The 27,267-nt window shown below is 39.8% G+C and overlaps 1 protein-coding gene across 1 annotated transcript in view; it reads right to left on the bottom strand.

Moving 5' to 3' along the window:
- CA10 (carbonic anhydrase 10) overlaps positions 1-27,267 on the bottom strand; it is a gene marked incomplete at both ends in the record, with an annotated part of 185,804 nt that overhangs the window by 25,818 nt on the left and 132,719 nt on the right. Inside the window, one exon of the mRNA XM_082294323.1 lies at positions 12,560-12,745. Coding sequence (XP_082150449.1) covers positions 12,560-12,745 — 186 coding nt within the window. The remainder of the gene's footprint in view (positions 1-12,559; positions 12,746-27,267) is intronic.

A 27,267-nucleotide genomic window follows, 5' to 3' on the forward strand; every position in this document is an offset into this window, starting at 1 on the left:
GATTTCAAAGAGATTTTTTTCTGAAAGACAAGCAGAGACTATCAGAAACCTCCCTGATTTCCTGCCAGTTCATCTTGTGATTTATCCAAGAGCCTGCAGACCTGGTGCCTTCAGGAACTGGCTGGTTTTCCTGTGATGTCCCTCCCCAAGGAAGGGCTGAGTGTGAATAAAATTATGTTTGTGGGTACAGACAGACTCTCAAAGGGACAATCTGGCTACCAAGAGCATGGGGGCTTTAAGGCTGCTGTAGAGAACTCTGCCTTACACTAGAATTCCTGGGGTTAGGCTGTGATTTGCAGCCTTGGATGCACATGGAAATATTCCTGCCTGATGCCTCTTTCATGGCACTAATTATGCCTGAAGCAGTAAAGGTCAGGGCTGGGTTGTACAGTTGAAACCACAGCAGCACCACCCTCCCAGGCTTGTCCATGAGCCACCTCACTGGAAATATCTCACTGCCACCACTGCTCTGAAGGTAAAATGGAACAACATGTGCCAAAATTTAAAATAACTGAAGCAGTCTTGGTGCAGTAATTTGTATTTTCAGTAAAATGTGCTCCACAGGTCAGTGCCACAATACTCTTCAGAACAGCCCACAAGCCCCAAAGCCACAATACTCACAACTGGGATGAGAGCTCTGTCTGGCCCTTTGATTATTAGTTTTTGTCTTTGAAGTACAGGCACATTCTGCAAAAGGAATGTGTGGTAAAGAGGGCTTCAGGTTCTGCCCATGGTGGATTGTTCTGAAAATGTTTTATGTGTTTTTAATGTTTTTATTGGTAGCATGTTTTTGTGATATTTTATTGGCCCTTCCCTGTTTTTTTATGTGAAGACAACAAGCAATGAACACTCGTGTCTTCTAAAGCACTTGACAGTGGTACACTCAGTAGTACTAAGAGGTCTTTTATCCTTTTCTGAATGAGAATTCCTTATTTCAGGCAAGTATGCTAATTTATCATTTATGCACATTATCATAAGCTTTTCTGTTCTCCCAAAAATAAAATAAAAAAGAGGATAAAAGTTTGTTTCTTCTGGAGAATCTTAGCAGAAACCCAATTTGAAAGCCATGCTCATCTAATGCCTTATTTAATGAATTTTAGTGCAGTGCAAGTACTGCATTGAGAGTTTGGTGGATTGGGGCAGAAGGAAGAAGTTGGGTCTGCACAACCTCAGCAGGTTATTTCAGTCTTCAGGGAGGCAAAAGAGCAGCAGGTGGTGAGAACTGGGTGGCTGAGCTCCTGTAGCCATGGATGCTGTCAGATTAATTCCTGTGTCAGCATGGGAAGTGATGGGACCATCCCCACATGCTGTGCTGTGGACATGGACTTCAAAGCATCATGCTGGGCTGGAGGTGCTGTGTGGGACTGATAGCTCAGGCCTTGATCACTCTGTGCTTTGATTGTCAGAGGAAATGGGAAGGAAATTGCTCAAGGTGAGAAGAGCAAAGACTGATGTAACAAAATACACCGAATAGATACTGTTCACATTGAACAGGCCTCAGAAAATAAATTTTAAAAAAAATCTATTTTCTTTATTCATAGGAATTTTGCATTTGAGAGAATGTGACAGCTGTTTCTGGCCAGTCCTACGCTGAAAGTTAAGCAGATTAAGGCTGTGTTGCCAACTGGTTCTGTTATTAGCAGAATTTCCAGGCACTATATGGTAGTGGAATGTTCATACTTAGATAAGAAAAAGTAAATAAAATTTGAGATGATAGAAAGAGATAAACTGTAATGAACTTGCCTTTCCTAGCTAAAATCCAGAACCCTCTCTGTGTTCGATAGAACTTTCAGAGTAACAACTTGTATATGGTGCTTTTCTAATGTGCCTATGGCAAATCAACAATGACAAAATGTTTTTCATGGCAAGTAGATTAAAAAACCCCAACCAAACCACTGAAAAGTAGCTGAACATAATGAATTAATTCCTACTGAATTTTAAACCACCAAATCTTGGCAGGTGTATGCTGTAACATCCAGTTAGTTTATATAAAGATAAGAATGCAGACAGATAAAGGTGAGATTTTAAAAGATAAATGAAAAGAAAATTGACTTGGAATAAATGCAGTTTAACTTTGTCAATTTTAATTCTTCACAGTGTTAGCACTGATGCCGTTGTGGCTGCTATCACTTGCATGCTATTTTAAAAGCAGCTATGCCTGAGAAACTGTTCTAATTTTAGAAAGACATGCTTCTGAAATGATAACAAAACTGAATTTTGCTTCCCTTTATTGTTTGTAAAATATCCCAATCCATTATCTATCACAATTTTGTCTCAAGAAAACAAAATGTAGAAATATTTCCTTCTCTGTCTTTATTGAAATTACAGAGATGGCTAAAATGAAATACCTCAAATTTAAAGTATTTTGACTTTCTGGGAGGCACTGCATGACAGGAAAGGTCTGCAGTGATGGAGGAAGGTCAAGTCAGTATTCTAAATGAAAACTGTAACTCTGCCACCTCCCAGCAATCCCTGAAAATGTAATAAAAAGGCAGCAAGAAATTACATGATTTAGTTGGCTTTTTGCTAAGATATTAAAAAATGTGTCATAAGAAACTGTTAAACATAAAGTAAGGGACAAAGATCTACCAAAGGAGTTGCTGAAGCTACAGAAATAATTGGAAGGTCAGGGAGCTGACAGTGAGTGTTCCCAGCTGCCACTGTGTATTAGGAAACAGGGATTATTACCAGGGAGGAGGGAGAGGGGGGAGCTGGAGCTCCTCCTGGCCTCATTCGGTCCTAGAGGGATGCAGTGCTCCCCCTCCCCATTCGGGTCCCAAGGCACAGTGACCAGCACATCCATTTGGGATGAGGAAAACCTGCTGTGGCTGCCTCCTGTGCTGTCCTGGCTATGGGAACGAGTCAGGAATTCCCATCTCCCACAAGAGGACTCTGCCAGTAAATTCAGATTGTTCAGAATTAGGGTCACATTCATTGTCTGAAGCTCTTCCATTTTCATAGAGTAAAATAAAAATCACTAAAGATGAGTTTCCAAAATGACTCCCCGCTGTCTGGGTGCAAGGGCTGGGCTTGCTCTCAGAATTAGTTGGGTTTGCTCCCACTTAGACATTTACTGAGACACACACTTGTGGGGTGTGAGTGCTCAGCACCAAATGGGCTCAGGAGCTTCACTGGATCCTCAGTGTTGTGGCTCATCTGTCATAAACTCTGGACTCTCCTATTTATTATCTGACCACCAGCATCCCTCATCCAGCTCAGGGGTACTACCAGTGAGGACAGACTGGCCTACCAGGGCTTTCTGCAGTCTACACAGGTACAGAAATACCAAATTATAGTTTTACCCCAGACCAAAGTCTGTTGCCTCCAGGAGGGTTTTGCTCAGGATAATGTTTACAGCAACTGCTCACTGTTTTTTATTGTTTTGCTAAATTATAATAATAAAAATGCCTATCATTGCTTTTTATTTTTTTCTGGGTTGTCCATAGTAGCTGCAAGAGCTTTTGTACAGGTTGTTAGTAGGATTGCTCCTTTCTTTGGAATGTTACATTAAATATATTTGGGGAAAAAGTTAAAGCTTACAAAAAGTGTAATGGAAAACTGATTACCAAGTGACATAAAACAAAACCCATTTCAAAATGTGCATAGTTTTTTGCCTGCAGAGGTAAATTACTCTTTAATTAAAGAAGAGTCATCCTGTAGCAAGTGAAGTCACCCCAAGCAAATGATAATAATTTGGAATGAGGCAAAGTGAATATTTCAAAAGTGACACTGGAGGTTTAGAGTGCTGAATGTTTTCATGTCCCAGTGGTTTAAAAGAGCGAATCCTACAGCTGCTACTCTAGGCAGAAAAACTCCACCTTATTGCTTTATGATGCTGGATTTTAAAATTGAGGCACCAGAGGGATTTAGATTATAGTCAGTGACAGACTGTGCTCTCAGTACATTGACACTCTCTTCCATTTCTCCCTCCCCTCTTAAAAGAGAACAGTTGGTAACCAAAAAGTAAACACGTGCAAAAATGTATTTATTACTAAAGGAATCTGTTTCACTCAGTATCTAAGAAATTCAATATTTATTATTCCATGAAGATATTTTGCTGTTTCACATGCTACATTAATGAGCTGGCATTGTCATAAAGCTTGGAATTTGTTTGGACAGCTCCTGCTAATGGATGGAGAGTTCATAAGATTCAGAAAAGTAGTTTCCAACAAAGGGAAGTTTTCTGGCAAGAAATGCCCACATATGTGTAGATAGTGAAATACAACCCCTCAAAAATTCTGCCTGTAGAGCTTCTTGTAATTCAGGGTATAGCAGACAGTATCTAGGGGGGCTTGTATCCCCAAATCCTCAGAAAGCAAGAGACAGAAAGAAAAAATGCTGGGCCCCAAAAATGGAGCTTCTTGTATCAAGCACCTGGAATTTGCTATGCAGAATCCAGGAATAATCATGTGCTTCAGTAAAACATGGAGAAATCCAGGGAATATGGATGCTTTCAGGCTTTAGTGAGCAAACAGAGAAACGTTTCTGGTTCTTGCTAGAACTGATTTGGGAGTGAATGTCCTGTTGCACATCAGTGGAAATGACAAAGAGAACGTCAATGCAGTGTAGCAGCTGGTACCCAAATTCAACAGCCTGGCATTCAGTGCTTGAGGGGAAACTCCCTTAAATACCATACACAAAATTTTCAAATATTTAAAGACGCTTTCTAGAAATCAGCTAATGATCTACAGGAACCAGGTGGCTTCTGTATTGTTTGGTTGTCTGAAATCAATGTATTCAACTATTCCGAAAAGACTTAGTGCAATTTTAGCATGATTAAATAATCAGAATGATGATGTACTAAAAGACTGCTGTAAAGGTTCCGTTTCCAGATGGTTTCCAATGATTGTTTGGGATTATAAAATTAAATTACTGTTCCTTTCAATTATATGTTATTGTCAGTCTTTCTGCTAAAAGACATAAATATATAATTCTGCCCCTGTATCTTTTTCTTAGTTTGTATCCAGGAAGCCACAGCTGCATCAGGTCCAATCCTGATTCCTGTTGGGGCAATAACTGAATTTCTGGGATTTATCCACCAAGAGAAACACCCTATTAGAAATTACCACAAATAAAACCATTTGACTTTTCCTGTTTTGCCAGAACTATCATAAAATGCACACTTAGGCCTGTAGTATGCACTGTAACTTCTTCCCTTGAAAAGAAAAAAAGTCAAAAGCCTTATTTGTATTTCCACTGGTAATCAAGTTTTAGAAAGGCAAAAAAATAACAGGAATGCTATTTATGATAGGAGAAGCTGATTATAGATGAAGTAAAATTCTTTATTGCTGTTATAAAATTTGGTCATCATATAACTTGATTTGTGTAATTAAGGGGTTTTCCTAAGGGAGGGATAGAGCAGTCTATTTCTAGAATCTAATTTTCCTTTAAAAATGGCAGTGTGGCTACAGCAGCACTAAATGTAAACCTGTGACTGCAGGAGTACCCTGGTACTGCCTGGCAATGTGGCCATTCCTATAAAAATGAGTTGTACTCACTGTGTATTTTTTCTATTTATGTATTTATGATCAATGATTTATAGTTGCTACACCTTTGGTTGATTTTAGAACTTCTCCTGGCTATTGAGGTTTGGGATTTTTTATTTAACAAGTGTGTATTACCCATGGCTTGAAGATGACTGTCTAGCCAAAAAATTACAGGAACATAAGTTAAAAGTCAACTACTCCAACAAAGTTAAAGATGAAACTGCTTTTGAAGGTCACTAAGGATTAAGATTTATTTTTAGCATGTAGTCAGTGCAGGAAGTTTACAGCCTTTTGATGTAAAATACACCATAAAAATTTCAGCTCCCTGTTCCTGGAAAGTAATCTTTCTTGTGGGCTCCAGTAGAGTAGTTCAGAAGGAGAGGCCTTCTTGGTAAGAAACACCAGCTGCATTTTGTTATATTATCAAGCAGTAAAAGCCCATTTAATTTAAAACAAAAAATTGAACTTGGTTTAGAAAAACGCAGTAACCCTGTATGGGCCATTCACTTAAGAGTTGGACTTGATGATCCTTGTGGGTTCCTTCAACACAATATTCTGTGAATGAGTGTCTTTTTGGACTTCAACCCTGCTTTTTGTATTGGTATTTGTATTGATACAATTGATATTGTATAAAATTTTGGGTGAAACAATCTGTAATCTTTAGTGGGGACAGAGGTGCATTCTTACAACGAAGCACATATTCATGTCCCAGTGATTTTGAATTACTCATGTGAGCAGTCTCCCTATACTTTAGTGATGACCATACTACCATCTCTCCCTGCTTTATATGCTGTTCCTATAGCAATTTAATTCGTTACCCTCTTGACTTTCTCCTTTGAACCTCAGCATTAATCTGAAGGTTATAGAGATTTTACTAAGCCCCCCTTCCATTAGACACATGTTCCCTCAGCTGGTACTTTTTTCAGAGGCTTATTTTTCAACATTAATAAGCACTGGAATACAGTAAACTTCTCTTTTGGCTGAAATATTTAAAAATGACCTGCACCACTTCCAAAAGAGGCTCCAAAATGTAATACCAGTGGCCTGTGGCAACTGAAAAATCTGAATTTTGAACTTCCTTCTGTGAGCTATTGGCAGCAGTGCTGGGGTTACCTGGTGTAGTAGGGGCTGCTCACAGCTGGCTCTGTGAGCACCTGGAGGAGTGGGGTTAGGAAGAAGCAGGTGATTCCCATCTTCCTCCTCAATGGCATCACTATCTGATTTAATCCTCTTCCCCTGAAGAAGAGGAAGGATGATGTGCTAGTGCAATCTGATTTCAAGCTTTTCCTCTATAAATGACACCACCATGAGGTGTTTTGGTGAGGCTGTTTGGAACCTCACATGCAAGTCAGGGGTGTACAGAGGGTCTCAGTAACAGAGCCACTGTTTGTGATTTAACACAAAATCTAATTCTGCTGCAGGCTGGATTAAACTATCCCAGCTGGCTGGCTGGTTCTCATAGGCTGTCTATCTGAAAATATCCCAAGCTGGGTTTACAACATTGATCTCCCTGATAAGTAATCCTTTACCATCACTAGAAGTCCCCCACTCACACAGAACACGCCTGCAGTTAAAGAAATGGCAGTAGCAAGAGGAGACTGGTGTTCCAGAACTTCCAGCTTCTCCCTTTTATCCCCGTTTTCTTGTATTTTGGTGTTGGTTTCCTCAGCGGCTTTTAGCAGCAGCAAAAGTAAATCTCAGTTCCAAATTATGTGACAGCAATACATGTCCATTTATTTAGATCCTGTTCTCACTTTCATTTTAACTCTTCTGAATCAAATGAAATAATTGTGTGTTTATAATCAGTCCATGGGTTTTTAGAAGGGTGGGCAGAGAAGAAATATTTTTTTTTCATGTGTTGTGGACTATAGTCTCTTGTTTGAAAGTCTCCAGCCACTGAGTTTGTGAAAAGTGCATTAACCCCAAATAATTAAGCTCCTTGACTTTCTGCTGTGGCACTGATAAGGCTGCCAAAATGCACAGCCACAAAGTGATTGGAGGTCTCCTGCAGCACATTTTTCATTTTTATGCTTAGGAAAAAAAATTGACCATAAAAATTTTTTACGACTTTGACACACGGTAAAGTTAAAGGGTGCTATTTTCACCATGAACCTTTTGGAAATGGTTACCTTTTTATTTTAACAAGGCAGACAGTGCCTAAACTACAGCACTCAGGCCAATTCTGCTGCTTGAATGGAAAATGATCTTTTTCATTAAATGATACAGACTCTGAAGCATTAAAACCTGTTTTGCATAGAGGCATTAGGCAGCAGACACAAATGACTGGTGTCTTAGTTGGAGACTTTGCCTAAGCCAAGACTTTCTTTTAATCATTATAATACAGTAGGATGCTCCTGCAAAGAATAAGGAATTAAAACTCACTCAAGTCCGTACCATAGGGACAAGTAAATGGTCCATTTATTTATTTATTTAAGCATTCCAAAGCCTGCCTGCCTTTCCATGCTACCAGTGCCAAACATATTGATAATCTGATACACAGTTCTAAACTATTTAAACATTAGTTCAGTTATTCTGTCTACTAAAGTGATAACTGGGGGCTAAAAGGTAACCAGATTATTGTAGAGATCTCTCTTGACAGCCTTTAACACCTAGTTATAAGCTAAAGCCTGGAAATTACAAGCCTCTTGGTATCATTCTGTCCACAGGACATTCTGAAGCAATCTGCTATTTGTAGGCTGTTTTTCATGCCATGGTACCACTCCAGTGCTCTCCAGCTTGCTCTGGGTGCCTGCACACTTGCAGAACTAGGCAATAAAGGACCCTAAAATAAACTACTTCCTTAGTGTGGACATCAGGTAGGATTTGTAAAGGACATTGCAGCTGGTTCAAGGTGTATTTGGGCTGTTTAAAGGCTTCTGCTTTGTCTGGACTTGGATTTAATTTAGGTCTGAACCAGTCTAAGTTTGGCAGTGCTGGGAGGGAGAGGTGCTGCCCTGTCCCCTGCCCTCTCCCCAGGCCCCCCTCTCTCTTCAATGTCCTGACTCTAATATAACTGGGAGACCTCAGTGAAAATGAGGGGAGAGATATAGATGGGAATGGAGGAAAGGAGCAGCAGGAATAATTCTGATTGTCATCTACTGGAATGGATCACCCTTCTTGGGTAACTTGGGAATTGCTTCCCCAGCATAACAGAGGTTTCTGGAAAGCCCACAGAGGGTTTGTCCAACACAGCTCGGACTAGCAGTAATGGGGTAGTGCCCTCGGAGCTCAGTGTGCAATTAGCAGTCACACAGTGCAGTCCTGCAATGATTTTTCCCTGGTTCCTAAAGCTAAGTCAGTAAATAGTCACTGCAATTCTTACCTGCACCAGCTAAATTACACTAATGAACCTAGGCAGTTATTTTTCTTTATCCCATTTCCACTGACAGCGTTATCCAAGGCAGGAGTGAACAGTAATTAGCAGAAGCCTTGAAAGCATCCATGACATCACAAAGACACTCTCCCAGGAAGTCAGCTGGCTTGTTTACAGCTTTCCCCTTCTCGTCCCTGGGAGATGTAGATGTTACAAACCCCAGTGCTGAGGGCTTGTGGAAGATCACTCATTTATACAGGCAGCACTTGCACGGGTGGACACTCAAATAACTCCATCAGCTGCTGCCCTTCCCTGGAAATCTGCAGCCATTCAGCACCATTGATTTGCATCTGGGCTTGCACTTTGGAACAGTGTGTTCTAGAAGACTTAACTGTGCAGGTGTACACTTGAATTAATAATTAATGCTTGACCTTGCTGGAGCTCACCTGTCCACCTGCCCAGAACAGCGTTTGAAACCTTGAAAAACAAAGGACAGAATTAAGGTCAGTATCTGAAAGGAAGTCATTGAATCTAAACTCCTCTGCCTGCTCTTTGTCTGTGCTCTGCTGTTAGAGAGATGCATCTCCACAGTGATTTGTCCTGTCCTAAGAGACCCAGCTCTAGCTACCAGGACTGTTCAATCCTCTGAAGGTGCTGAGCTCTTTCTATTCACTGCAGGAGGAATTCAGACAACAAGATGAACCCTGCACACACTGTAGATCCAGCTGTGCCTGACTGACTGACAGCAGTTTCCACTTAGCTCAGTTTTCTGCTTTTATTAAGAAAAACTTGAGGTCTCTGTTAGAAAACACCAAATATTAATAGTACTTCAGAACTCCTTTTTTCAAAACTAGAAGAGCCTAGCTAATAACAGTAAGTATTGCCAAACAATGTTCTACATTTTTACATTGTAATAATCTAGGACTGATGCATAAAAAACTTAAAAGCTCTTTGTCATGGGTTAGCATAGCTCCGGAAGAGATTTTCTTGCAAAGAGGTGCTTACAGCTTCCTCCATGACCTGACAGAACCTATCAACTGGCTAGTTTGAATATTGACAATTTTTTAAGCCACTTAAAAATTTTGACTGCCTCTGTGGTCCACCCTTAAGAATGGACAAACCCCGGGAAGCCCTCTCTTGCTTCTGGTCTTGGGACAGGTAACTGGGCCCAGCCCATGTGGGCCTCAGTCCTGGAGCCGATGGGCCCTGTTCCACCCGTGGCCCCCCACATCCCTGTTACATGCAGACGGCGTGGCCCAGCTCCACACCCCCCCCCTCCAGTGTGGCCAAAGATTCAGCTGAAGCTGCCCTGATGTCCGGCAAAGATCACGTGAGCAACAGCAAAAGCAAACTCCAGTTGCGTGGCTGGGTGAGATTAACCCTTTTAGTGCTGTAAGTTTCCTCCAGAACAGATGAAGCCTGCAGACATTAAGTAAAGAAAGAAGAGATGAAAACCTGAGGGAGGAGGAAGAGGAGATGCTTAAAGCTGAAATTCTGTTGTAAAGCTATGGTGGTGATGGGCTATGATATATCACAGTACCCGTTGTAATTTCATGACAGCATGGGGGGTGGAGCGTTCAAACTGTACTTGTCAGCAAAAGCACCTGTGCTGGAATAAGCAAATGCTGAAGCAGCTGTAAGTTGATGAGAAGTTTGAACAGGGAGAGATGGAAGTGATGAGGACCCTTTTGCTCCAAATCAGACGGAGAAGACCTCAGTTCCTAGAGATGCTCCCAGAGATAGTCCTAGAGATGAAGATGATGAGGACCCTTTTTCTCCCAGGGAAGGAGGAGGGCCTCTATTCCTAGAGATGAAGATGCTCCCAGAGATGGGTGAAGAGAACCTTTGTTTTTGAACAGCTCATCCTTAAAATGGTACCCCAGTAGCTCAAGACTGGACCCTCAAAAGCAGTTGTGGGTAAAGCTGTAAGTCGGGGGAAGGGACTCTCACATGCGAGCAGAGAACCAACCCGGGCGGCTGTCTCATTGTGATACTGAAGCCATGAGAGAACTTCTTGTGGAGATGTCTCCATAGCATGAGCAAGAGAGACTCCTCTCCCTAAGTGAACTGAGAAAGGTTACTATAGAAGTGGTAAACTGACTGGAAATTTCAAGGGTTGTCTTTTTGCACTGTCAGTGGGAGAAGGGAGTAAGGTCGGGGGAGGAGAAGTGGTCTGAAGGTTTAGTCTGATTATTTTTTCCTTCCTTTTAGGTCTGTTAATAAACTTCTTTATATTCTTTTAAGTTTTGTGCCTGCTTTGCTTTCCCCTAATTCATATCTCACAGAAGGTAAATAAGTAATGAGTATTTTGGACCAAACCATTACACTAAATTGGTGTTTCTGCCCTGTTCCATTTGAACTGTACCCACTACACTCTTTTAAAAGCATCTGAAATGGTGGTCATACATCACAAGTGCCATGGTATGTTTCAAGCAGATTTTTGCTTTCATGCTCAGTCAACATTTTTTTTGTTTGAATATTGGTCTTGTGTAAGTCTGAACAGCAAAGCAAAGACCTTGTTTACTACAGAATCCTTTACTTCCAGCCCTTAAAGGAGCAATACACGATGAGTTGACTACAGAATTTAACAACGGCAACCAAAATCAGTTGTGTAAGACATTAGAAATTTCACAAAAAAGCTGCCAATGGCTACATGTACCTTATAAAACAAAGCCAATGATTACCATCAATTATAACACCATCATTTGACAACTCTGCAATTAATTTCTTACTCTTAAATAACTGCTGTTGCTCAGTGCCAAAGAAAATGCCACACATTACTGACTCATCACCAGTCTGAGATGCATAATACAGATGTTCATTTGATTACCCCTCTCTGAGAAAATAAGTGCTTTACAATGAAAAAGCTGTTCTTTTTTGGTATTCTGAAGGAATGGTAACAGAGTGGCTTTAAATATAATCCCTACAGTAACACAGAGTTATTGTGAAGCATTATTTTGAGCTGTGGAGTTGGATGCTGGGTAGTTCACAGCCCAAGCTGAAGGAGGATGGGGTACTGCCAACTTCACACATCTCTTTTATGTGAAAATGTCCCTATGTAAGGAAAATGGAAAGATCCCACTTTGTTTGTCCCAGAAACTCTGCAAACTTTATAGTACATCTTGTAAAAGTGCTCCATCTAAGCCACTAAAATATTTTTCCAGCAAGAATAATGGGCCATTCTGGAATAGGTATCAGGATCATGAAATGATGGTATTTCCTGGGACAGTTATAGATATGTATTTAACATACAACATGAGTATTCTGCCAGGGACTACACATGCAGATAACATTATTTCTTTAGCAGAGTTCCGTGGAGTCATTTCCAGAATCAAGTATCATCTTATTTTTGCATGAATCAAAGGCAGAATGGTACTCAAGGTAAAGTGTTACACACCAGTGAGAAGCAAACGTAGCACTTCTATGGGAATTTGAAGCACTCCCAGCATTGCTTTGTGGTTAATCTCGTATTTGCCTTTACAAGAGACATAAAGACCCCATCCAAAGAGACCTGATTACTTTGTAACTAGCACAGATGAGAATAGAGGGTGTCTCTATATACAATAAACACAACAGTGTCATCTGCAGATATGAGTTACAAAATCTGCAGTGCTTGGTTAAAAAAAAAAAAAAAAAAGCAACTCCCTGATTTTCAGAATGGCTACGGGGAAACCGTTTTTACAGATTAACTTGCAAATACCTTCAGGCAGAAATAAGAGGTGGGTCATTGCTAGTGGTACCTCCCCCCAGCGTGACATACCTCCCCAGAGAAGGCCTGGCCATTGAGGAGGTGCTCTGATCCCTGGCTGTCCTCGCTGCCGAAGTGTAACCGGATCTCCTCCAGGCGGTGACTGTAGGTCATCGGGCCCCCAGAGATGTTCACCAGGTGCTCCTTGTCTAACCGCAGGGACACGTGTCTCCCTGTGTTGTACATCGTCCCACTGACCTAAACAGAGTGGAGGGGAGAAAAAAAAAAGGAGTTTTTCAAAATAATTTGCAAATCTTAGAAACTGGAGATTTTGCTCTTTGCACACCTTCACTCAAATGCAGTGACGCATCTTGGGGTTGTGAGATGAAATAACCAACCTCAGGTCACACTTCAATTTCTGCTTTGAACCTTATACTGTGTATTCAAATATTTTGCTAAAACCCTATGTACACATTTTAGCCGTGGGCTGATGTGGTGGATAGGATTGTTGCACTTCTAATTAAGTAGGTTTTTAGAGTACTTTTCATGCCAGGTCTGAATAATGGCTTCATTTCAAAATTTCTGCACTGGAAATGGGAACATTTCAGCTGACATAAATTATTAAAGTACACTCGAACAAATCTGAAGTTTAATTTTTTCCCCCTTCTTTTAATATTTATAACAAAGTTACTCAAAAGTAAAGGTGTTGCAAAAAGCAGAGATGCAATTATTCATTAATAGGGAACTCTACTCCTCCTGGAGCTGCAGGTAAAAACTTTCACTGTCTGCCCATGCAAGTCTCTTTGTTTTGTTATGAATATTCTATGTGTACAATTGCCAGATCTTTTAGCCAGAGAAGTGCAGAATTAATTATGATTTGATTATATATGTCTAGTTCCTACTACACATCAAACAGCTCCTTGAGATTCATCTTTATTTTTAAAAAGGCTGAATGTTGTGCTTCATTTGCAAAGTGATTTACAGCTGCTGTAATGAAAAAGAAAATGATTTTGGAAATTTTTCATATGGAATATAATTCTGTCATGATTTCCACTGTCTTAGAAAAAGTTTTTCAATCAAGAAGTTCTTTAATTTATGCCATTAGAAAGTCAAATATACCACTTTGAGTTAGAATTATGATTTATTTTAAAACATTCTGTATGGATACAAATGTACACTTGAATAACATTCACTTAATGTAAGAAGTAGAAGTGTAGCAATAATATGCTTTGTTGCATTTCAATTTAAAATTAAAGACATGACTATTATGTATTATATCCTATACTACATCAGTACTACGGTAATTAACATTGCAGCAGTGTCATTTTATCTATAATACTAATTACTGAGCTTAAATGACCTGTTTTCTTGCACAGTATGTTGTGCATAACAACAACAGTGTAACAAAAAGTTACACTGAACAGACTATGCACTAGAACTAAATGGAGGAGATTAAACAGCTTTTGATTGTTGTGGTTCTTTACACTGATATAGATGTTCTCTTTTTTTTTAATGTTTATTCCAATTCAAAATAAGTAGTAATAAATTTCTTATGAAAAGTCATAAAGACAGATATTCTTGTTCACTGCAAATAAAGCACAATGATTTCATTTATAAATGATCCTTACTTTTTCTATTTGACTTTGCATGCATAATAATTAAATACCAAGTTTAGCTTAATAGGTGGAAGAAGGTCAGTTTATTGAACTCAGTTTGAGTACACTGCATATAAATGACACAAAATTGCCAATCATAAGTAACAAATGTAGTTTAAAAACAAACGGGAAAATGGTTACAGCCTCTTACTCACATTTGGAAGCTCATGCTTCACTGAACCCTCAGTTAAATTTAGCAGCTATGTGAAATACTCAGAATCCATTTTCTTACTTAAATTGGCATAAATCTCAAATGAGGTTACCATTATTTTCTCACTCGAAGTAAAAGTGACCCAAATAACCTCTAATATGAATTCATTTTCCACAGACCAGAGAGGGGAAATGGTAAGAGGCAAATTCATGACCAGGAGTAACATTTGTCTTTCTTATTTCCCCCTTCATAAAAATGCAGTGCTCATAATGACACAGTATTGACTTTCTGGAACCAGAATTTCCCTGCATAACTGTAGATGGGGAATACCAGGAAAGCAGTGAAGCATCTGAGGTGCCTCATTTCTGACCTGAGGGGAGGGGTGAACACTAGAAGTGAGACTGTAAAATTCTCCTGCATGGGCACAGACTGGGCACCAGGCAGGACAAAATCCAAGATCTTCAATATGAAAAATGCAAGGCCTTGCCCTTTTACGTGCCTTCTTAGGTTTATGGGAAGCACTGGTTTTACTGGTGTGTGTGCCCAAAGAAAGAGGACCTGCAGAGACCACTTGAGATTCAGCACCAAACCACATCTTCAGGACATGCCCATTTCTGAAGTAGGGTCTTATATTTACCGAGATTACAGCGGAATGAAAAGGCTGACATACAGAGGAACATTTTTTTGTGAGGAGACTCTGTGACTTGCCCAGGCTCTATAGTTGGCTGTGCTTGATTACTGGAAGGACCATCACAACACAATGTGAATTTCTTTCTTGCAGTTCAGGATATTGTCTGGTTTATACACAACCACAAAATCTTACCACCTTTGCAGGTGTACATTTGAAATGTAACCATTTGCAGTTAGGATACAGAAACACTTAAATGTGTTCACCCTCTGTTTGCAAGCACAACACCCACAAATGCCTTTTGCAGAGCAAATAATTTCTTTTCCCTATGTGCAGTTTTAACTGCTGCTGCAGTAAAATGAGGTTCTGATCTTGTTCACTACGATTAGAGAAGGATTCTCCATGTTTATAGTACTGAGCCTTGAAAGTGATGGTGACTCATCAAACTAAGTTGGTTTTGGGGAAAGCAGACTTGCATGTGGCCTTACAAAAGGTTGCAGGTGCAAAAGTTAACAAGGAAGTATTTTCTGCATTTTGTACATTCCCCTACAAAAGAAACAGTATGGAGAATGGGCACCTTCTGGGAAAGATGGTGCCTTATCCTGGTACAGTCTACAGTCTCTGCCACTCCAGAAAGCAGAGTGTTTATTTTTCATATGTGGACTGGATAAAATGTTATAGGGTAGTTTAAAAGGCTCATATAAAAGAGCTGTTAAGATCTACATAACTATTTCCTTAATTTGTCAGATGGATCTCAGGTGCTTCAGCGTGGTGGCCTTCGTGCTGCTTCTTGCTCTGCTTTGTTCTCTGTATGTTTGACTTGAAAGTTACACAAAGATGAAAACTCAGCAACAAACCTGGGCAAGAAATAAGCACTAAATATTGACCTCCTCTTTTTAAGAAAGATCAATATTCACATTTATCTTATGTGCTAGAAATGAGACTGCAGTAAAGAAAACATATTAAATCATCCATAAAACTGGTCTGAGAAAACAGAGAAGTTCAAAATCGTCCAAGTTAATGATCAGACCACATTCTCAGTTGACCCCATTTTCCTCACAGATTTAGAAACATTTCCAAACAGGTAATATTACCTGTGGCAAAATCCCCAAGTAGAAGAGAGCACTCTCATGGGCTTCAATCTCAATATGGAACACTTCAACTTTGGTAGGCTTTACCTAATTTATTAACATAAAATATAACATATTCCTGATGTAGTTATTTTTTATTTAATCTCATTACTTTTAATTCTTACTTCACAGGGCTTTGTGCACATAATTCCCCAGCAGCATTTTTCTCTATCTTTATCTTGATGCAAGACATCCACACGGGCATAGGCTGCTGATATATTCCATACTTCATTTCTCAGTAAGATCTGAATACTCCTGTGGTACCTCTGTATAAGTTGGCTCTGTGACCACAAAAAAAGTCCCAATTCTGCTCTTTGAAAGGTGGAACATAAGCAAAGTCAGTAAAAACACACACCAAAGAAACACAATCTCCTTGATGCACATTTATCTTGAAGTGCTACAGACCTTATGACCATTAGGAAAAAACCTACAATAATAAAAAAAATAGCAACCCCCCCAAACCAAACAAAAAAAGCCACATACAAAACAGTCCAGAAACAATTTTTTTTCCCCCAATGGTGTTCTTTAACCAGCATCTGTGGAAACATTTTTGTTTTGTCCCAGCTAACTGTGTATCTTCTTCCCTTCATCTTTTCTTCCTGAATTACTCCTGAACTTAGTATTTTTCAGAACTTCCTTTACGGCCTACATCTCTACATTACAGCCTCTGTTAAAATAGCCTTCAAAACTCCAAGCAGGAGAAAAGAAAGCCTGTTTCAGGGTGAAGCCATGCTAGAAATGTGAGCAGGGAATGCAAGAGGAAAGGGGATGGATGCTTTGCCTTTCAATTCCATGCTACATCTGCAGTTCACGCTCACCTTCAAGAGGTAGCACAGGCCCTCCGCTTCCTGGGGCCTTTTCAAATAGTGAATAGTACATTTTGGATTTATTCTAGTTAAAAGTGGGCTGAAGATTAGTTCCAAGAACATTTTTAAACTTGTATCAGTACCTGCCAGTGGAGCAGCACTGAATGTATGGGAGCAGGAAAATCAATTGTGTATGGCTGCCTGCTCTGGTGTCCTTGGATCTTATCTGCAATATTTGATGTTCCTTTCTTTAGGATGAAAACAGATACAGTCCAAAGAAGGCCTAGTGCCTTGGAGGGAAACAAATCACCAAGGTTTGAGCTGTGTTTTGAAGGAATTGTAGTGCCCTGGTTTTATGTGCTGCAATAACCAGTTTTTGATCATTTGCTGCCTGGCCTTTCCATCCTTTCTCCTGGAGTCCAGTGTTCCAGCAGAATAGGAAAGCAGCTCTGCAGGCTCTGGGAGGGGTAGAAGTGGTGGGCTCTCCTCCTCTGTGAGCAGCACCTGAACCACTTTGCCATTTACTGTTGCTTTCTGCCCCTCAATAATGGCAGCAGTGCCACGGGGATCCCAAGGAACCTGAGATGTACCACTGCATTTCTGCTCAACTCTCTGTGAGCAGCTCCATGGAGGGACAGGTGCTCCATGAAGCATTAAAGCATGAACACTAATATTAAATTGGTTGTAGCATCCCCCATCTACAGATCTCAAAGTGAAAAAATGCAAAAATAAGTGTGCAGTTGTTTTTTTGTCTCACTGGGGAATGTCAACATCTTTGCCAGGTGGGTTCATTTTCTTCCTGACAGCTAGGAAGAATTGTCCTATGGAAAATTTCACTCTCTGGCTAATGTCATCTAAACTTGAGTTTCTATGTGTAGTGATAAACTAAATCATGTTTTTCTGAGTCCCTCAAGCAAGTTCCTTTCATTTAATGGGGTTGTTTTGATGGTTGTTCACAGTATCTTGACCACATCCTGTGATACAAAGTTTTGTCCTCCCTGATTTAAATTGACTGGACTGTAGCAAGTACCTTCACCTCCCCTGTGCAAAGCAGAGGCTGCTTCAGGGCTTGAAAGCAGAGTTTGCATAGACTTCAGGTCTGTGATCTGAAATCTGACTTTAGGGACAGTGAGGAAGCACTGCACCTAACCAGAATTTCAAAGGTAACCTGCCAGGGCAACCTGCTTTGCTCTCTGCAGCAGGATTATATTCCTTTCTTTCACAGCAGTGGCTACATGAGAACATGCATTCTCTTAATATTGTGCTTATGGCATCCAGTCAGTTTTAGGAGTAGTTTTATGGTGTTGATTCCTCTGGCTGCTGTTAAGAGGGGGCCCAAGCTGGAAAATAAAATGGTTTTATAGAGTTGTTATTCTAAGTTATTTAATAGTTCTTTAAAGGGTGTTGTGAAGTTTTCTCTTAAAGAGGAGATTGCCATATTCAAATAGGAGACAGTTATTCTATCGATTTTCCAAACCTTTGAGATCTTTATCCTTGTCCTGAGGTATTTTCTGGGTGTATGGAGATATATGTACAAAAAAGAACTTTCAAAATTGTATTTAAGCAATGATTTTCTACAGAAGATCCAGTTTTATTTAGGTGTTTTTAATGAATATTTGTACATTTGAAGAGTTATTTTATCCAATACCTTTCCTCTGCCTTTATGCTTAATCACTGTATGCAACATTATGGAAAGAAACTGTGGAAATGCTTTGGTTTTGAAGGTAGTTTTAGGGGAAATTTCCTGTTTCCTGCATGCTTTCCTTGCTGCCAGCAGAGAGCAGCGTCCACCCATCCCACACAGCCTTTACCTGTATCCCACAGGGACTGCCACAGCCAGGAAGAAAAGGAAAACTCATCTGGTTTATGTGGCACGGCTGTAATCCGTGGCTTTAATTCAGGAGTGGTGGATTCAGCTGTGGGACAGAACTGTGGGATCTGTTGCACTGCTCAGGAAGGGTTTGGGGGATTCAGGCTCTGCAGGTTGCTTGGCCATCGGATAAAAACATCCAGAGTGGCCTTTCTGGCAAGAATTCAATGGACCTTACATTGTGTTTATGAAAAAAAAAATGTGGAGAGAAGGGAAATAAAGATAAGAAAACACCACTTACTGGGAGGGAGCTGCAATCTAATTGCTGGGCTTTGAAGAACAACAGGCATCATAATCAATATTTGATTAAAAAAGGCCCGTGTGAAAAATGTAAAATGTAAGAGAGAAGTGTAAAGATTAACATAATCTTTTCATCTTCTCAGTTGAAAAGTTTTAAAAAGGAAATGATGTTAATGAGCCCAATTAACCCATTTACCTGCCTAATGTAATGTGTCATCTACCAGCATATGGCATGAGACACTTTTCTGCTTTTAAAGCACCATTTTCAGTAGGAACTTTTCCCATTCACTCCTCTGCAGTTTTGCCTGTTTACTTCCTGTAAGTGACTGGTCTGTAAAAAATGTGGCGTTAACCTCATAAATTAAATATTCAGGCTTACTGGCTAATGAGCACAATATGTCAAATTTCAGTGATCAAAATAATGTGCTTCAATAATGTATACTCCATTCTGTAACAAAATATAATTTTAATAGAGGACCTGCACGGGTCATGGTTAGTCTTGTGATAATTATATGCCATCGGATGTGAAGGAATGAAATTGCTCCAAGGACACTGGTAACACCCCACAGAGCCCATGTGCCACATGCTGCCTTTTAGGGATAATAAAGTGCTTCATTGTGTTTCCACTGCTCCATTAATGCAGTGATTTCTGCCTGTTAGTAACTATGAAGCCTAAAGCAGATGTAGCCAAATTTATGGTGTCTTGCATTAATAATTGCTGGGCATGCTGACACCAGCTTTGCAGTGAAATCGTGCTCTCCTTAATCTAAAATATTCCATTGTGAGTAAAAAAAGATACTTTGGGGCATTCTAAGACAGACTTTCACTGACTGCAGAACTCAGCTGTTCACAATCCTGTGTGTCCACAGCCACTTTAGTACCACTGATGACAGCTCTCATCCTGTGCTGTGACAGTCACAAGCATTATATGAAGGAGGGAAAAATCACATTTGCATGCTCCTCTTAGTTTATTAACCTTAGTTTAGAAACAGGCTAAGCCAATAAGTATTTAAAGGAATAACTGGGGTTTGGAGAACTCATTACCCTAACTTAGTCTTGCAATCTATAAAGACATTTTAGTTTGGTTTTGTTTGAAGAATCTGCATTAAAAATTGTGCTAAGGATAATTTTTGTCTCTGCTAAAGGGATGTCAAAAGAGCTGCCTTTTCAAAATCTGAAGGCTTACATAAATATTCAAAAGGTTGTAAATCGTAGAGAAGCCAACAAATTTGTGAGAAATACAGATCAATGAAAAATTGCTCTTTCCATTTTTTTATGTGGGTTCAAAAGATAAAACTGAATATGCTCAAATCCAGAGGGCCTGAGTTCCTTTTTAGTGAGTTACAGTGACGTGCGCTGACCTTTGGAGCTGCCTGATTTCAGAGCTCTTCTTTCAGAGGGGTCTTTGCTTGAAAACCCAGAGGTTTTCCAATGGAATCCAGATCAGACAGAAATTTATAGGATGTATATTGAAATTAGTGTGTTTTAATTTCCTTATGTTTACCATCTAGGAAGACAGACGTAGACATTCAATGCTTAAATCTCATTTGATCAACTGCATATTAATAAATGTGTTCCAACTTTCTAAGATCTTGATTTTGCTTCTACATTTTCTTTAGTACGTTCATTCCTAACACATCCTTCCCTGCTGAGAGGATGAGATATAGCCAGTTGATTGATTTAAATTCTCTTTTAAACTGTTGATGCATCTTCTGCTTTACTATTTGTGCATAGCATTAGCAAAAAGGCTGTGCTAAATTAGTTTAAGAAGTATCTTTCAGGCTAAGTAATTAACACTGTAGTGTTGTGTAGGTTATTAATGCACTCAGTGCTTTATTTACCTGCAGCTATATATCCTTACATGTCTGTATCTCTACATATACATCTACAGAAGTGAATATTTTATTTTTTACTAACTTTGTTAATAGAAAGGAGGAAAAAAATGTCCTCACACACAGGTCAAGAATAATAAAAAGCCCTTCTTGCAGTTGTGCACCCAGAGCAGCAGATCCGAGTGCCTGAGAATCACAGAGCTTCCTGCCCAGGGCAAAGGATGTGCCCTCAAAGCTCATCTGTTTTACTCCACAGTCAAAATACACCATTATTAAGGTTAATGATTCAATTTTACAAAAGCTAGAAAACACCACCTGTAGTTAGTTATTTCCCTAGTTCCTTTGCTGCCAGGATGTTCTAATTTCTAAGCCTATTAAGTTTTCATAAACTCTCTAAAACAATGAAGGAACTGCTGCTGGTTTTTGTGATCCTGTGCCCACTCCAGCCATGACATCCCATGAACTGATCCTAATGAAAACTGCAGTGTCTGAGCTGTGGTGTTGCCAGAGAAGCATGGTGATGCTTTACTGAAATTATAGTGGAAACATAGAGTTTATAAACTCAGCTTTTTAGCCATGAAAGAGACAAAAGTTTTATCAGCTTTTTTCAGCAAGTTTTTGAGAGCAATGTTATTCACAGTATTCACTGCTTCTCAAATCAGTGCCAAGGAAAAGATGCATAATTATTGCAAAATAATTTCCTGAGCCCTGTATCTCTGGAGGTAAACTAGTATTTAGATAACTTGAAATTTGACCTCAATAAAATTCATTATGTGTCAAAGCAAATCCTTTGTGGCATGCAAAATCATGAGTTATTCTGCCTAGTAGCGTATTTCACTGGGATTTTTTTTTTTTTGAGCAGAAGAGAGCTGTTTTGTCCTGGCTTGCTTTTTCTACTTCTTTAAAGGAGGTGAATAAATTAGCCTTTCGAGCTGCAAATATTACTGTTCCAGTTTAACAGAGGACTGTTTTACTGTTCTCATGTTGTATGCCTCAAAAGCATCTGTGTACTTTTTATGTTGAGAAAACAGTAGGTCTGCAGAAGAGGTAGAAATAAAAGAAAAACAAACAAACAACCCCTATCCTGAACCTATCTGCTTTTCCTGACACTTCCCTCTCTGCCAAAACTTCATTTCTTCCCCCTGACAATGCACAATGTAAGAAAAGTAGGAAATTTGGGTTACAGCATGAATTTGTGCTCCAGATTCGCTTAGGATCACTCCTCTGCTTAACTTGGTCAAGAGATTTTGTGTTTATTCTTTCCTGTTTTGTTTTTATGATTGGTTGGTTTGGGTTTTTTTGTTTAGTTGGTTGTTTTTTTCTCCATTCCCTGCTGTGTTTATGGCTATGGGGGAAGAGCCAGTCTTTTGTTCCACATTCTGATCTCCTGTACAGCTCCATGTATGCTGCAGTTGTGTAAATCAGTATTTTTACAAGTAACCAAAACCAAGGCTTTGGATACCAAGAAGAACCTTTGTCCTCTTACATCATTCCCACACATGCCTTATTCCATGCAGAGTGAAAGACACTTTTCCATAAGCTCAAATACTAAAGAAATGGTGAGAAATTATTCTGAAAAAGGCTATTAGAAAATCAATTTTTCTACTGCGCCAATTTGCCACCAACTCCTCTCTGCTTTCTTGGTTGCTTTGCTTACAAAGTACAAATTTATCTGGCTCTGCAAAAGAATCCCTGAGGAAAAGAGGAAGGGGTTATGGGATAAAGTTAGCTAGGAATCAGCATATGAAAATGCTTTTTCAATAGGGATACAATTTAGACTAGACAGAATCTCAACTTTTTACACGGAAAAGTTCATTTTTAAGAAGTATTTTATCACCTATATTCCAAGAGTTTCAGGCATGTTTCACTTTTTGAAACTTGTTGGCAAGTTCATCTCTATTATCTTCCCAGGAAGATTCTTTTAAAATAGTCCAAATTCAGCTATGGATCCACAATCCTACTTATCAGCAATTGCTTTTCCTCCTGTTTTTTATACCTTTTTTCCTTCTTTGTGGCCAACTGGGGCTGGATGCTCTCAAATGCCTGTGTAGGGAGATCTTCCCCAGCTCTGGGTGTCTGCACAAGCACTTGTGTGCTCACAGTCCTATTTGGGATTAGTTAAAGCTGAGGAGTTCAGAGGTGCTGAACATCTTACTGACAGTGTAAAGACAACCTTCCTCTCTTTATCCCTGATGAAGATGAGTTTAAGAGTTCCTTCTCACACTCAGGTTTGCTGTTCTTGCCTGCAGAAGAGGAAAATACTTTAAATGTGCTTATATTCATGCTAATTAGACAGTGCTTAGGCAGAAGCTGAACTGGAGCTTTCAGAAATTAACACCTGCAGATCAGAATAAATATTCATTCCAAGAGTCCAATGAAAATTTCAGCACACTTGGTATTTTTAATGGTTTTAAATGCACAGATTGCGTTGCCCCTGAGCCACTGGAATCTGTGAGCAGTACCAGGTTTTGGTATGTAATTGGTGACTCATATAGGCTAAAGTAAAGATAGGAAAGGCTTCCAGCCCTTTACTTAGAGAAAAATGTCCTCTCCCTGATGTAATGGGAAGATTTGTAAGTCTAATGTGGCTGATGTCCTATTATTTTCATACCAACTATTACTAAAGCCTAGATGATGCCTAATAAACAAGTCTTTAATCATCTTTAAAACAACAAACCTATTGATGAATTGAATTTTCTCCAACAAGATATTGCTGTATTGATTTTAGCACTCTGTTTTTAATAAACAGAGAGTGTCCAGAATTGCTTGCTATGAGTCTTGAAAGTAGGGCATCAACAGACTTGGCAAAGGGCTGAATTTATAAGGGAAGTTTTTGCTGGAGCTCTAATCCATTATCCGTTCATTGCTGACATTCATTTGCAGTGAGGACACTGGGCCAAAGTGCCCAATCCTTCCAGATGACATTCTGGCTCACAGAGGAAATGTGGTGGGAACCCCACAGCCATGCAATCCAATGGGTCAACATTGGAACATTTAAAAAACTTGCCTCTAATTGCAGAAATGTTTTTCATCACTGTTGGAATTTACTTTGCGTATATGAAACCTCTGCACATGTTCAGGAGTGTCAGGGTGTCTTCAATCAGTCTGCCTTACACAGCTGAGTGGCTGTGGATTTCTCTGGGCAGAAGGTTCATGTGATGATGGCACAGCTGTTAAAAAACCAAACAAGTAAAATGGAAACAACAGAAAATTCTTGTACACCTCAGACTATAAGAAAATCCATGTTGGGGAAAACATCCTAAAATGTGCCAGTTAGAATATCAAAAAGACTCTTCTGTTTCCAAGTTCCACCTCAAGCGTGAGTGCAGCTTGTGTATTAAAACTGTGGGTTTGTATATATATATGGATCCATTAGGGGACTCAAAGCATCTGTATAATTATCCAAGTACACAGATGGCTATTTGCATGTCATGTCAGAGATATGTATTCAGGGTATAATTCCAGCTCTTTTAAAAAAACTTTTTTTTTTGTTTGTTTTATGATTTTTTTTCTGTTGTTTTTTTTTTCCTCTTTTCCATACCAGCTTATGCTTTCATAGCACAAAAAAAACTGTAGGAACCCAAAGTGCCGAGAATATTTCTCTGCCTGTTTTTAAGGGAAAACCCCAACTTGAAACACAAATTTATAGATGCTAAAGCATAACAGAAGCATTGAGGGATTACTGAATAAAATGTGCTACATGCAAGCTGATAATTGACAACTTAGTAATAGGTATTGAGTAAAAACCTGAATAGAATATTATGGCCAAATCACCTTTAAGGGATTTCAGATTGGTTTAAGTACTGTTGCTTGTTGTCTTTTTCGTTTACATATTAAAAAGAAGGTTAACACTCCTAAATCCCTGCCTTTCATTGTATGTCCTGCCTCACAAAAACAAAGCAAAGTCAAACCAGCAACCTCTAAGATAAAATATCTACACTTGAGGCCAGTGTTCCTCAAAGTCTGGGCCACCACTCTGAGATGAGGCACAAGGTGACAGATGTCAGTGACTTCATTCCCCCTTGACTCCCAACTGTTTCCAGCAGCTGCCGGAGGATGAATCCCTGCCTTGAAAGCACAAGACCAGGAGTGCTCCACACATGCTCCAAGTCAGAGAAATCCTGATCTAGGACAACTTTTTCCCCTTTCCAGGCACCCTTAGCTGACATGACCTCCTTCTCTGAAGTGCTAAGTAAACAGAATTCTGTTAGTCATAACATTCTAGGTTTCTAATAATCCTCAGAAACTCCTAAATACGTCCCTTAGGCTATTAGGAAAATGTGAATCCTAATGTTTTTATCTGTAGTTGTGCAAAGGGATTTTTCCTCCATCTTCCAGTGAATTGTTTCGTTTGATCTCTTTTTTTACTGTCCTATACATATGGGATAGTCATAATTTAAGTCTGCTTTCTGTGTAGCATCTGTCCCAGTGTTCCTCAGGAAGTTAAACACACGTGGGGAGGTCTCAAGTGTCTCCTGCTCTTCTGGGTAAACTCATTGTCTGTTCTGTGTCTCTATTCTTGGTGTTTGCAGAAGAATCGAATACTTTCTGCAATTTTCTGTCTGAAACTCATCTAAATCCTGATGAAAGTGTGCAGCAAAGGGATGTGTGTGTTCTACCCAACAGGAAATGCTCAGTGAACATCCAGCCTTTCACTTCCAGAGCACAGTGCTGCATCCCAGCTACTTGAATACATTTTTCTCCTCACCAAGGCAGTGGCACAGATTATAAGTCCTTATCTAAATGTGGATCTGGTAGTGCTGCAAGAGCATCTGAGGCAGGAACAATTTAAAACACATTGTCAGCACTGACCTACCTTCGTTCCTGAGTTTGAAGGGATGAACATCCCGTTCTCTACTGTGGTTACAGCCTGCAACTCTCCTACTGGAAGTGTCAGAAGTAACATCAGGTGATAGTTGTCCAGATAGTTGTTAAATTTGACTAAGTCCTTATTAAAAAAACCTCTATCTTGATGGAAAATTCCTACTTAACCATAGGGAAATGTAGAAGCTTCTCTAGAAAGCATGGAAAAAAAGCCAATTATGGTTCTGCTCTAGGATCCTGAAAACTATTTTGCTACAGAGTTTGATAGGGACAGACTTCTCTGACATACGTTTCAAATCTCCCGAATTGAGAGACTTCAGATTCTGCTCCAGCGTGGAGGAGGGTGCTTGGTGGCTAGGCTTGCTTTGGTAGGGTGGTAGAAGAGGCCTTTCCACTTGTTTTATGTATTCAAAAAATAAATTAGAAGACATTTTATCAATTGCTAGTAAGGAAAAAAAAAGCCCCACCTCTTGATTATAACACTCAAAATATCTATGGAATAATTTATTCTTATGCCTGGACACAAGATATTCACTCAGTGCCCTCCTGCCCCCCATCCCAGCACTGCTATTTTTAAGTCTAATTCTGGAATAAATGCACAAATAAAACAGCCCCAGCTATGGCAAAGAGATTGAACAAACCCTTGTGAGACACAGAACAAAGCATGGATTAAAATCCTGGATGACTTCACATATTTTTAATGAATATTTTAGCTGAATATGTCAGCCCACAGAGAATAATCCTGGGCATTCCAGCGCGAGGCTGCAGTAAGAGCTAACCCCCCAACATGCTGCTTCCAGCAAATCAGAGACCTAAGACTTAATCTACATCATCTAGAAAGCATGTGTGCAGAAAATGTGTAAAGCCAGATCTTACTATAAAAAAGAAGATTAAGGCTGAAAAAGGATTAGAAATTAAGGAGCTTCTTCATGTTTCCTGATATCCTTCTGATCTGTGACCAGCCTATCTTCAGGGTCTCTGCTACTGCTGCAGTTGTTAGTGATAGTTCAAATCACAAACACTACAAAGGATTATCATTAGGCTTTAGGAAGAGCTGCAGCTTGGTGGTTTGGGGTTTATTTTCCAGTTCTACACTTGCAGATCTATTGCAAGGATCAGGGGGAGAGCTGCAGGTTGGAAGCTCCACTGTCCAGGCTCACACTACCAGGAGCAGCAGGTCTTTGGTGGTGGCAGAGGTGGGATGATGCCCCACTGTGGGCTACCACAGGGAGCTGATAAAGCCCCTTCCAGAGGAGCAGCGGGGCCCTGACACAGCCCCAGCCAGGGAAAGGGGCCAACAAAACAAGGGGGAGGTCCGAGCTCCTCTCTGATCCATCTCCTCTGTTCTCCAAGGTGAAGCAAAATAATCCTGGGCTCAGTTTTGTGAGGGGGATGGCTGTGGGCTGGTTTTGCAGATGATGGTATAGACACACCATACAGCCACAAAAACAAGTTAGAAACTGATGACAGAAGTTACATCTTATGAATTTCAATTCAGCTTTGCAGTGGGATCACTGAAAGTTTTAAACTGCAGGTACTCCACTTACAGGTTAAGAATATGCAGCAGGGAAGAATTAATTCTGATTGATATTAATTAATTCTAGTAATATTAATCAATTTTTAAATTACAGTATTTACTATGCA

The sequence above is a fragment of the Coloeus monedula genome, assembly GCF_965178545.1.
Source record: "Coloeus monedula genome assembly, chromosome: 19".
Classification (NCBI taxonomy): Eukaryota; Metazoa; Chordata; class Aves; order Passeriformes; family Corvidae; genus Coloeus; species Coloeus monedula.